The sequence below is a fragment of the Zootoca vivipara genome, chromosome 5, assembly GCF_965207765.1.
Source record: "Zootoca vivipara chromosome 5, rZooViv2.hap1.1, whole genome shotgun sequence".
NCBI classification, from domain to species: domain Eukaryota; kingdom Metazoa; phylum Chordata; class Lepidosauria; order Squamata; family Lacertidae; genus Zootoca; species Zootoca vivipara.
Genome location: NC_142588.1, coordinates 51493298 through 51505923, shown reverse-complemented (window position 1 = coordinate 51505923; position 12626 = coordinate 51493298). Strand labels below are relative to the sequence as shown.

Genomic DNA, 12626 nt, shown 5'->3' with positions numbered 1-12626 from the left:
GGGCCAAATCCGGCCCGCCAGACCTCATCATGTGGCCCGCCGAGCGCCCCAGCCAGCGGGACCCAGCAGCGGGACCTTGCTGCTGAAGCGCCGCGCCGACAAAGTGCCGACAAACAGCTGGGGCCGGGGGGAGGGTCGGGTCCCTTCGCGCTCTTTTCTGGCCCTGAATCAAGGCGGCAACCCCCCCTTCCCTTTCTTTCTTCCTCTCTCTCGTTCTTATTCTTTCTTTCCCTCTCCTTCCTTCCTTCTTTATCTCTGTCTTCTCTCCCTCTTTCTTTTTCTTTCCTTCTTTATTCCTTCTTTCCTACTCTTCTTTCTCTCACCTCTTTCCTTCCTCTCTCCCTCCTGCTCCCTCTTTTCTTTCTTCCTTCCTTCCTTCCTTCCTTCCGTCCTTCCCATCTTTCTTCCTCTCCCTCATTCTTATTCTTTCTTTCCCTCTACTTCCTTCCTTCTTTCTCCCTTTCCCTCTTCTCTCCCTCTTTCTTTTTCTTTCCTTCTTTATTCCCTTCCTTATTTCCTACTCTTCTTTCTCTCCCCTCTTTCCTTCCTCCCTCCCTCCCTCCCACTGCCTCTTTTCTTCCTTCCTTCCTTCCTCCCTCCCTCCCTCCCTCCCTCCCTCCCCTCCCCTCCCTCTCCCTCTCCTCAGAAACATAGGATGCTGCTTTATACTTCTGGCCCTTTAACCCTGGAACCAGGAGAGCAGCTCCAGTGAGTCAACCTCAGCCAGTCCCTTTGGTGAAGGGTGGTGGCTCACTGGCAGAACAGCTGTCCTGCATGCAGAAGGACCCCAGCATCTCCAGGTACTAGTAGCTCTGCAAAGGTCCTGCATGAAACCCTAGCGAGCCTCCACCACCCAGTGCAGTTACCAAAAATCATTTTTCAATAAATTGTACAATAATTGTACATTTGAATATCTACTTGCCATTATTCTGTCTATGTTTCTGCTTTCAGAGCTAGTTATTACTTACATTATTACAAAAAACAGTAATAATTGAATGCAGTGACAATAATTTATGATAATAAAGAGTGGACACATAGTCCTACAGATACAACCGGCCCTTTGAGGGTGACCAAACTGCTGATGCGGCCCCCGATGAATTTGAGTTTGACACCCCTGCTCCAGACCCATCTACCTAGCCAAGTGCTTCTCAAACTTGGCTCCCCAGCTGTTGTTGGACTACAACTCCCATCATCCATAGCTAGCAGGAGCAGTGGTCAGGGATGACTCCTCCCAGGCCACACACCCTTCCCCATGGCACACCCACTCTCTCTCTCCAGGCTCCACCCCTCACTGGCCTTGCTTCACATTCTCCTTGAGTGCTTTTGCCTGGCTGTGTTGCCAAACTGTGATAAAGCCCCTTGCTTGTCTGGATGGAGGGCAGAGAGGAGTGTGTGTTTGTGTGTGTGTGTGTGTGTGTGTGTGTGTAGATACTAGCCTATTGTAATTCAGTATAATATGTATATATTCCTTGTTCCACTCACCTTTTCCTCTGGTTGTGCCCACTACTGATATGTAGCCACAGAAGGTTGTCCAGAGAAATATGTGTCCCTTGAGCTGAAAAAATAATAATTTAAATTTGTGTCTAAATGGTTTCTTAACAATGGAGTAAGGTGCATTGAAAGAGATAGAAAACCAGGGAAAGGGAGACTAATGATCTTTCCCACCCTATATTTTGCCTGTGTGAATTTCTACAGTGTAGTATGGCATAGATCTGTCGTGGCGCTATCAACAAAAAGCTGAAATATAATGGATACTGAATGCTGCAGTTGATAAAAACTTCAATTTCTTTGCATTTCCTGTTAGCGAGCACAATGCATATGCTATCAGATGTTGGGGGTTTTTTTTCTTGTTAAATATGACGTTTAAATAAACAACTCAACCCAACTCAAATTATCATATTTCACAGGTATCGGAGGATTGTTTCAAATAACTGCACGGATGGACTGCGGGAAAAGTATGCTGCCAAGCCTGGACAGTGCCCGGGCAAAGCTCCCCGAGGTCTGCATATCCTCACATCCAATGGCAAGTTGGTTGCAGAACAAGGGTTCAACACAACCTTCAGAATCCTCATGGAAGAGGTACAACTGCTAGGTTGATGATAATATAGGATTCCTTCCCTTTTTGCTGCTCCCATCCTTTATCCCAGGCTTCCTCAAACTCGGCCCTCCAGTTGTTTTGAGACTACAATTCCCATCATCCCTGACCATTGGTCCTGCTAGCTAGGGATCATGGGAGTTGTGAGCCAAAAAACATCTGGAGGGCTGAGTTGGAGGAAGCCTGCTTTATCCTCTTCTTCATGCATGATGAATTTTAAACATCACTGAAGGTGGTGGTGGATGAAAGTCTGAGTTAAAATTATAAGACTTTTAGTAATCATTAACAGCGTTTTCCTTTTGTTACTTCCTAGAAACATTCTGGATTTCATAGCTGATGACCCCTTAAACCTTTTTGTGGGGGTGGTATTGCTTGCTTCAAACAATGCTGTTCAAAACAAAAATGTTAACAATATTATATAAGCTAGAGAGCTTCTCAGACTTTGCCTCCATGAGCATCATGAAGCATCATGAGCAAAGGTAAAATGAAGCTCAAAGATGCCACTGTTTGAACTTCACTGAGGGTAATTGGGGGCCTCCTTGTCTCTAGCCATAGGGCAAGCAAACAAAATAAAGGAAATAGGGAGGGCATCCTGCTTCACCATCCCAAGTTTCACAGCACAGCAGGGGGTTCATTCTCTTTTATTTTCTAGTTGAAAAAGGGCAAGTGCCCTCTTCTTTCTGGACCAGTCAGACATCAGAATGACAGCTAATAGCGAGGGGGTTAGGATTCCATTGACCTCTTTCTTAGCTTATACTGGGAGCCTCACTTCAGAGCTTTGAAACCACTGATTTGAGCCAATCAAATTGCTATGTTTTATTTACTTTTAAGATAATTGATTTTGTTCCGGAGTTCTGTGTGTCTTGAAGATTCTAGATCTTCCTTTTAACAGCAGCTTAACTGCAATCCTGTACAGGTCTACTTAGAAGTAAGTCTGATTGAGATCCATATAGCTTAAATGTAAAGGTAAAGGGACCCCTGACCGTTAGGTCCAGTCGCGAACGACTCTGGGGTTGTGGCGCTCATCTCGCTTTCCTGGCCGAGGGAGCCGGCGTACAGCTTCTGGGTTATGTGGCCAGCATGGTTAAGCAGCTTCCGGCAAACCAGAGCCATGCACGGAAACACTTTTTACCTTCCTGCCGGAGCAGTACCTATTTATCTACTTGCACTTTGACGTGCTTTCGAACTGCTAGGTTGGCAGGAGCAGGGACTGAGCAACGGGAGCTCACCCCGGGGCGGGGATTTGAACCGCCGACCTTTTGATCGGCAAGCCCTAGGCTCTGTGGTTAAACCACAGTGCCATCCGCGTCGCTTCTATATAGCTTACTTCCAGGTACATAGGAGATCTGAAACTTTAGGATCCTAGGATTGCAGACTGTTTCTCTGAAACCACCTAGCAATATTCGACCCAACTACACTTTTAAAAGGTAAAGGGACCCCTGACCATTAGGTCCAGTCGTGACCTACTCTGCAGTTGCGGCACTTATCTCGCGTTATTGGCCGAGGGAGCCGGCATACAGCTTCCAGGTCATGTGGCCAGCATGACAAAGCCACTTCTGGCGAACCAGAGCAGAACACGGAAATGCCGTTTACCTTCCCATAGCAGTACCTATTTATCTACTTGCACTTTGACGTGCTTTCGAACTGCCAGGTGGGCAGGAGCTGGGACCGAGCAACAGGAGCTCACCCCATCGCGGGGATTCGAACCGCTGACCTTCTGATCGGCAACCCCTAGGCTCTGTGGTTTAACCCACAGCGTCACCCGCGTCCCTACTACACTTTTAGCATCCTTTTATTTGAAACCCACCCAAACCCTAATGGTTTATTATTATTATTATTATTATTATTATTATTATTATTATTATTATTCCTTACTAAATATGTTCAACCGATTTGTAGTCTGGCCTTCTTTCAAATGCAGCATACATAGAATTAAGAGTAGCCACCAACTTTTCCCTAAAGTGAAATTTCAGTATGAATATAGAGGGTTTTGCTTGGACACAGTTAAGAGGCCAAACTCCAATGGATGCCAAGGCGGGGAGAGATCATTGTGTGATGCCTGCCCAGGATTCATAGAAAACATGAAAGCAGGTTGTTAACACAAGGTGTGCTTTGGGTATTTTCTGTATTTCATCAGCACCCAGCGTCCTGTTGGGACTGGGGCTGGTGAAGAAGCTGTCCAGGCGGTGGACAAGGCTGATAAAACAGACTCAACTGTTGTCACTAATTTTTTCCTAAAGCAATATTTCAAGGTGATTTTAGAGGTTCATGCTTGGGTAAAACATATGAAGAATTTGAAATGGGGGGGAAGAGTTCTGATACTCCTAGTGAAATTTCTCAGGGGAAGAGTATCTGCATACCCCACATGGTGTTTTTCTATTACATTGAGACCTGCCAATGTCAGGGAATTGCTCTGTGACTGAGTGTAGACTTATTTCTAAGTTGTTGTTTCTGAGATAGAGTAACGCCAGAACCAGTGGTCAGGGATGAAGGGAATTTTAACAGCATCCCTAAGTGCCTTTCGGCTTACAGATCATGATTCTTCCCTTTCTTGTTGTACCAAGCTCATTAGAGAGCCTAAGCACACAAAGAACAATACACACAAAACATTTTGAGCATATTGTAGTGTCCTGTTTTTTGGTTTCTCTGTTTGCTGCTGTTTTGGAATAGGTTTTTTAAAGTGTTTTATAAGAGCAAACACAATTGATTATTAGAGGTTGGCATGCAACAAAACTCTACTGAACATAGTGATTTCATATTGATTTTGAGCCTGCAATGAATTATGTCCAACTGGCTTTATCTACTAGCAGCTTCAACTTTACAGGCTATCTGGACATTATGTTCAATGTGTTACATTCACTTGCATAACTGTTTTATAGCATCCTGTTGGGTGGGGAAAGAATCAGGACTGGGAATGTGCATACAGGGAGTCTATGTTACAGACGCAATGAACATTGCTGTCCATCTCCAAAGCTGCTATTTGCCCCAGGAATAAAGTTGCTATTTGTGCCCAGAGTACACTTCCACCCATGCCTAAGTGCACATTTTGACATTTTCATGGATTCATCTCATATCAGGTTAATGACAGGTGCCATTGACAATGCCAGGGATAGCAGATGCAGCTAACAATAACAGCAGCAGATGCGAATCCTTATGCTAGCAATACCAGGTGCATAATCACATATACTAATAAAATAAAAAAAATTCCTTCAGTAGCACCTTAAAGACCAACTAAGTTTTTATTTTGGTATGAGCTTTCGTGTGCATGCACACTTCTCACGAAAGCTCATACCAAAATAAAAACTTAGTAACTTAGTTGGTCTTTAAGGTGCTACTGAAGGAATTTTTTTTATTTTACTTCGATCCAGACCAACACGGCTACCTACCTGTAAACATATACTAATAGACTAAGAAGTCTATATTCAGGAATGTTTATTTAGGAGTAATATCCCCAAATAGGGATGAACAAATCTGCCAATTTCAGTTCTTTCTGTTTCTCATTCTTCCAGACATAAATTCATTTCTCCATATTTTTGCAGCAATCGCCATGAAAATTTGTCAGCTGTTTAGCCCATTTTTTCCTAGTACTATTCATATTTTTATATGCAGTTTTAAATAATATACACACTATTGCAAACAATGTTCCCTACCATAATGCATGTTTTTCCACGTTAGTTGAAGAACTGCATCCTAAAATTCAGCAAAGTGCAAATTTAGAAAAACAGCTGTGTTTCAGTTCACGTAGCTGTGAATTAGGCAGTTTCTCACTAAAATCCAAATGAAATTGGACACACACACCAGTGGATCTTTGAAAATATCACTTATATAGACATATCCTCAAATTATCCAGAGAAAGGCATCTTGTTGTGGGTAATTCAAGTGAGAATGCTATTGCTGAAATAACAAAGTTGTACCACACCACATCCAGAAAATGTAGTCAGGGTTTTTGTTTTTTGCAGGGAGGGTAAAGACTGGATATCAGGGTGGGAATGGGCGAAGCTATGCAATGAGTTGGTCAAATATTCTAACAAGCTCTTACTGTGCTGACCCCACCACCTCAGGATGGCATCCACCTGGATTTCTGAGTTGCCTTATAAGTAACTTACTTTCTCACCACCATTCATCAGTTCTCAAGCACACTCAATCTGCAGACTTGTGAGCTTTAAGACACACTATTATCACATTTCCATTTGATCATTTTACAGGACTAGCGCTATAAAAAGTGCCTCTCAAATATATCCAGCGAGCAGTGATTGTTATCCGTTTGAAATGCTTCCACTTCATTTCCACCTTAATTTATATTCATAAACTAAGGGAAAGCTGACATTGCATGTGTGGCGGTTGATACACCTTTCACAATTTTATATACAGGAAACATAGTTGAAAGGAATGGGATTAGCGGATCGCTGCAATGCGGAGCAGGCTAGTAAAAGGCTGGGGAAAGGATCTGCTTCTCTTTAGATATGAGAACACTGCTCCTTTTCTCTTGAAAACTACAAATGCACGATGAGGGCATGGGTTGGGAATTGTGGCTGCAACATTAGCAAGCTGAAATGGTTCGATAACAAAATGAACTTCTTATGAACCAAGAAGTGCATATAATTTCATATCATTTTTGTTTTGTTTGCTTAAAAACCCTATTTAAGCTCTGTTTTTTTAAAAAATAAAATAAAATAAAGGACAATAGTAATGAAATACAGGTGAAACTCGGAAAATTAGAATATCGCTGAAAAGTGCATTTATTTCAGTAATGCAACTTAAAAGGTGAAACCAATACCAGTATATGAGACAGATGCATGACATACAAAGCAAGATATGTCAAGCCTTTATTTGTTGTAATTGTAATTATTTGTCATTAGGCAGGTCAATTATAAATGGAATGTAATTAATGAAATGTAATAGCGATGTTTATTTTTGTATTATTGCAACCCTTTTTTTTATTACTGTGTAATTTCCAAAAGAAAGCATTTGTAAAAATTAAAAGAAAAAATAATAAGTTGCATTACTGAAATAAATGCACTTTTCGACGATATTCTAATTTTCCGAGTTTCACCTTTATCCTCTCCTTGTCTCCTGCTATGTGGTATGCTGTAAGAAATAGATTGACCTCTGGAAGAAAATTGGTTAATCTAGGCCAGATATGATTATAAGGGGATGCGCCATTATCAGTCTTTAAGCTATGGCAGCACTGCAACTTAGAGTTATACTTTCTCAGTGCCAAAAGTCTCTCAGGCAAAAGAAGGAAGTTCTTGCATTGGCTCTGCCAGGAATCTCTTCATCCAACAGATAGCTCTAATAGTTTATGGTTATAATGTCCACACATTTTCTGAACCACAGTCAGGGGCTTCTGTTTTGCAATATATACTAACAGTCTGCCAACAGATCACTTTCCTTCTTTGGCGATTCATGGTGAGGAACAAGCTGTCCCGGAGCAGCTATCTCTTTTAAAGACTTGCAAACACAGTTCTAAAAGAGCAGTTAACTTTTTTTAAAGACATTGTTAGCTACTAAACCCAGAGATCCTTGTCCTTTAACAACTAAACCAGGCATCCCCAAACTGCGGCCCTCCAGATGTTTTGGACTACAACTCCCATGATCCCTAGTGGTCGGGGAAGATGGGAGTTGTAGTCTAAAACATCTGGAGGGCCGAAGTTTGAGGATGCCTGAACTAAACCAATAGTCTATCTGTGCTACTCAATTTTGAGGCTAACTATTGTTTATAAAATGTACTGGTTGGTTCAAAAGCTGCCTTTATCAGACCACTGTCCACCCAGTTCAAAACTCTCTGCGTTGACTGCAAGTAGCTCTTTAGGGTTTCAGTCGGGAGTTCTCTCCCAATCATACTTGAAGATGATGGGGATTATTCTGCATGCAAGGCAGATGCTCTGCCACTGAACTATGGCTGGTGCTACAGTGCCGGAAATCCTTAAATCCACTGTATTCAAAGAGTCAGTTAAGGCTTTTAAAGGGGACCCAAGTGGTTGCTGGGAGATACAATTTTTATTCTCAACTCTCAAAAACCAGCTTCAGTGTGTTTCTGGAGTAGACCAGGTAGCAGAATTGCTTTTATTTACATTCCTATTTAGTAAAATGTGAGTGCCGTGTGGGCTAAACCCCCTTTTCAGGCTGAAGATCTTGAAACAACTCCTGGTGTTTGGAGATGCAAAATAATTTCATTCTACTCTCTGAAACTTCCTTGAGCATTTCCAAGTGGTTCTTTGTTTCTTTCCGAGGTGTGTTGTTTAGTTTAGGTTCTGTTCCTCAACAAACAGAACAGAATCCTTTCAGACTGCACTGCAGCCGGGGGTTATGATCCCTTGGAGTAAAAAATTAACACAACAGGGAGCGGGTTGTGCTTGAATGTCATCGCTCACCTGTAACTGAAGTTGTGCAATCTATGCTGGATCTCCTATAGTACACCTAGACATTAGTTGCTGGCCCACCAACTTCCTTTCAGGGAAAATATAAATCAACCAACCCTAAACTATATGGTGCAAACTTTAACATTTAGAAAATCTACCCAGTCTTTCTTTTCTTTTCTCATTTTTTATTACCGAATATATCCTGCAGCAAATATCAGATGGTCACTTATTGCATTGCAGGAAAAGTTCAAAGCTTTGGGGCCATGTTTATGCTAATAAGGTTATCCTTAGTGGCAGTGCAGTGTATAACATAAATCACCCTTATCAGCCACATTGCTAAACCACAGTGTTTCCTTCTGCAGGGTGATCTCCAGAGGACAAATATCCAACTAGATTTTGGAGATGGTACTGCTGTGTCCTATGCTAATTTCAGCCCCATAGAGGATGGTATCCGACACATTTATAAGAGCACTGGGATCTTCCAAGTGACAGCCTATGCAGAAAACAACCTGGGTTCTGATCTGGCAGCACTCTTCCTGCATGTGATCTGTAAGTAGTTACCTCTGGTGAGCTTTGAAAAAGCCCCTCCATAGATTGCATGCATAGTTCATTGTTTTGGAAGACTCCACCCTTAATTCCTGTTTTCTATATTACAGTTACTTGTTTTTTTTTACTGTTTGACATGCTTTACCATTCTTATCTCATTCATTTGTACAACCACCTTGTAATATATCTTCTTGAAGCACCATCCTGTACACTAGTAAGTCCCATAGGGAGGTAAGTGAGCATAGGATTTCAGCCTGAATATTCTTATTTTACATATGGTGAACAAGGACCAACAGGGTGGGTCCAGTTAAAGTTGAACTTATCCCCACTGAAATCACTGGGACTTCACTTGATCAGGACTAACTTATCAGACTGATTTCTGGGCACAAGGCAATGATTCACCAATGCTCACCTGAGGAGTCCTATCAGCTTGACCCCATGCTCAATTCCATCCTTGCCTCTTTTATAAAAAAAAACCTGTCATAAATTGTATGTAGCTCTGAACTTGCAGCTAATTAAACTCAGTGCTTGCCATTTAAAGTTTTGGGGAGTGGCTAAAGCTGGTGAGAATTTATACAGCTTTGGTCAAATACACTAAAAAAATATACAAATTATAAATGCAACAGCCATAAATTGAGCTGTAAATTAAACAATTGCATGAACTTATATAATATTCTTACATAGGTTTGAAAACAAAGAGTGAAATCCAGCAGTGTCTGGACAGCCACCAGTGGTAGAACACACATGCACCTCTCTGGAGTGGAATGCGGGGCGGGCTGTTGCAGGTGGAAGAAGGTGTAAGGGGAAATCCAGTTGTGAGATATTGGATATTGCCCACCTGCATTTCTTTTCCTTGATAAATTTGAGTTGCTACTGATTCTATGAAAAGGTATTTCCTAAAATATTTTCTTCTTACCTTTTTGGATTCCTGGTTCTTCTTTTGCTAAGGTTCCTAATGTGGCAACCTCAGAAGGCTCCCTTGGCATCTACCAGGAACCCCACTCCTCCCAATTTTCTATTGGAATTTGTTTTGGTTGTTTGTGGGAGGAAGAGGTTGCCTGCTTTTTGGTTTGTGTTTTATTTTTTAGTGGTCTCTAGCAGAGAGCATTCTGGGCATTACCAGTTTTTCTTTTTGGAAATGAATATTTTGTGACACCCACTGCAGTCATTTAGATTTCCAGATGTGTTCCTGGGCCCCAAAAGATTAGGAAACCTTGCTTCTTGGGTGCAAGTATCATGTGTAGTAACCATAGGCAACTCACATTTCAGAGTTTGACGTTTCAGAGTGCAAACCATGTATTTGAAATATGATTGTTTCAGCTGTTCATTTGCACTTCACCTGAAGCATGCCAGCAACGAAAGATGCTACTATTATTTTCTACTGATTGAGGGTAGAAGGAAGGATCAGAGGAGTAGGACATTAAAAAGAAGTCTGGCAGATTCTCTGCACTGAAGGTTGGCAGGCAAAAAGTTACAGGGAACAGCAATGTCAGCCTTTTACAAGAAACAGTTGGGATCAAGTTCTGAGAATGTTTTTTGGGTGATACTGTCACAAAGAAAGATTGTGAAACTGAGTTTTTTCACTCTTCTTATACAGAATTCTCCAATTAGTTTTAGAGAGAAAGGCTTCGTTTGCACTGAACATTTAAAGTCCATATCTTGTTGGACTCTCTAAGTCCCATCAGCTGTAGCCATCATGGCCATTTGTCAAGTTTGATGGAAGCTGTAATCCAACAACTTCTGGAAGCCATTACATTGGCTGTCCTGGCTAGATCATACTGAGTTAAATGGATCTCTATTCACATCGCCTCCAGCCAGCATGACTAATGGTCGGGAAATATGTGTGTTGTAGTCAAATAGCACAAGGCTGCTGTAAAGATTATGGAAGCCAAATGCATTAATGAATTGCTCAAACATCACCCTTCATCTGCATGTCTTAAAGTACCTTATAGTCTTTATGGTTCCTTCTTCAACACTGTCAGCAAGAAATGTAGGATTTCTACCACCTCTGCCTATTCATCTTAACTAACTGAGGATCATAAGACTGAGCTGTGCTTTACATGCACAAGTCTAATATTCCTAGTAAGGATGATTGAATTAGGTTGCATGGAGAAATTGATGCTCAAGAGTAAGGCCGTTCTTCATGAGGTCTGGAGGGTGGCAACGTGTGAATAGGCCTTTTCTGTGGTGGCTCCCTGCATGTGAAATGCTCCCCGGGGAAGCTCACCTGCCGCCTTCATTACATATCTTTAGGCAAGCAAAAAAACATTTCTCTTCTCCCAGGCCTTTGACTATCTAAACAATCCATGGCCTTTCAAATGGGTGTGTGTGTGTGTGTGTGTGGAGGGGGGGTTAAGGGGTATTGTTTTTGTTTCCTATTATGGTATATATTTTGGTGTTTCTATATTGTCAACCAGTCTCTGGTCTTCAAATGATGTGTGGTATAGAAATTTAATAAAAGTTCCCAGCATCCCGGGTAGACAAATTATGCCATTCATATCAGGTTTTGTGCCCTTCAAGCCTTTGATATGCTTGTGGGTGCTCTGCATTGCACAAACATTTTGCATGCACTGACGTGGAATGTGTGCAAAAGATCAAGCCCTTTCTGCTAGGACCATATATAGAAGTATCTTATTATGTTTCATGGTTACCTTTCCCAGCCAGGACTAATTATCATGAGATCCCACGGAGACTGTGCAAAGAATAAGGTTCATGATTACAGTGTCAGATACGCATAATTAAGCCTCTCTAGTGTTAAATATCCATGGAAGAAAAATATTTTATGCAAACTCTCTTAAACTCATACTGACAGAACATATTGGACCTTGAGAGTTCATACCAGTAGCAGTATTAAGGGGGTGGCCTAGTGGGCCTGAATCCTAGATCTTTTGCAATCGATTCCAAATCTTTCTTTCCCCTGTTTATTTTTTTAAAAATCACTTTAAAAATTGTAAATTTGCTTACAGGACAGTTTCCCCCATGAAAATTGGCCTAAATCTGCTAACTTAAAAATGAGCAGGTGCAAATGTTATGCAAATCTGTGTAATGGGCCTGTGCACAAACTTTTTAAGGACTTGGAAACATCCCCTGTATTTGCATTTCCATTGGTTCATTCAGGCTCCTATTGTTTCCATGGGTGCTGTGTAGATCAATGTTTTTTCAGATTGCTGTCTGCATTGTGATGTATGAGTTTTAACTTGTATGCACTGAAGAATCTTTCAGAAAGTCATCTTATGGATGCAAAACAATATATTAGAACTGGCCCAGAGAATAAGTTGATTAACGGTGAGATCTCCCACCTGCTTGTAATTAGAGCAGTTTACCTGACTGTAATATCTGAGCAGGCTCAATAAATGATCAGCTATTTTGAGCATGCCCACTGCAGAACAATGACAAATTATCATTCAGTTCCATACTCGCTTGCTAACGAAAACAATAGGAGGAAACCAGATGGAGAGAAAAACTAAAGTTTCAGTTTGAAACTTCAGATTTTCCCATCTGTTTGTAACTTTTTATTTTTCCACTCTTGGTGACAACCTAAATGCCTAATTTCTTGAAATGAAAGCTTAACTATCAGTCTGCTGTTTTTGCTCTGAGGGCATTGTAGTAACTTGGTTAACTTT

The 12626-nt window shown here is 41.5% G+C and overlaps 1 protein-coding gene across 1 annotated transcript in view; it reads left to right on the top strand.

The window, feature by feature from the left end:
- SORCS3 (sortilin related VPS10 domain containing receptor 3) overlaps nt 1-12626 on the top strand; it is a 415691-nt gene that overhangs the window by 362583 nt on the left and 40482 nt on the right. The window contains exons 18-19 of the mRNA XM_035133724.3: nt 1908-2079; nt 8820-9006. Coding sequence (XP_034989615.3) covers nt 1908-2079; nt 8820-9006 — 359 coding nt within the window. The remainder of the gene's footprint in view (nt 1-1907; nt 2080-8819; nt 9007-12626) is intronic.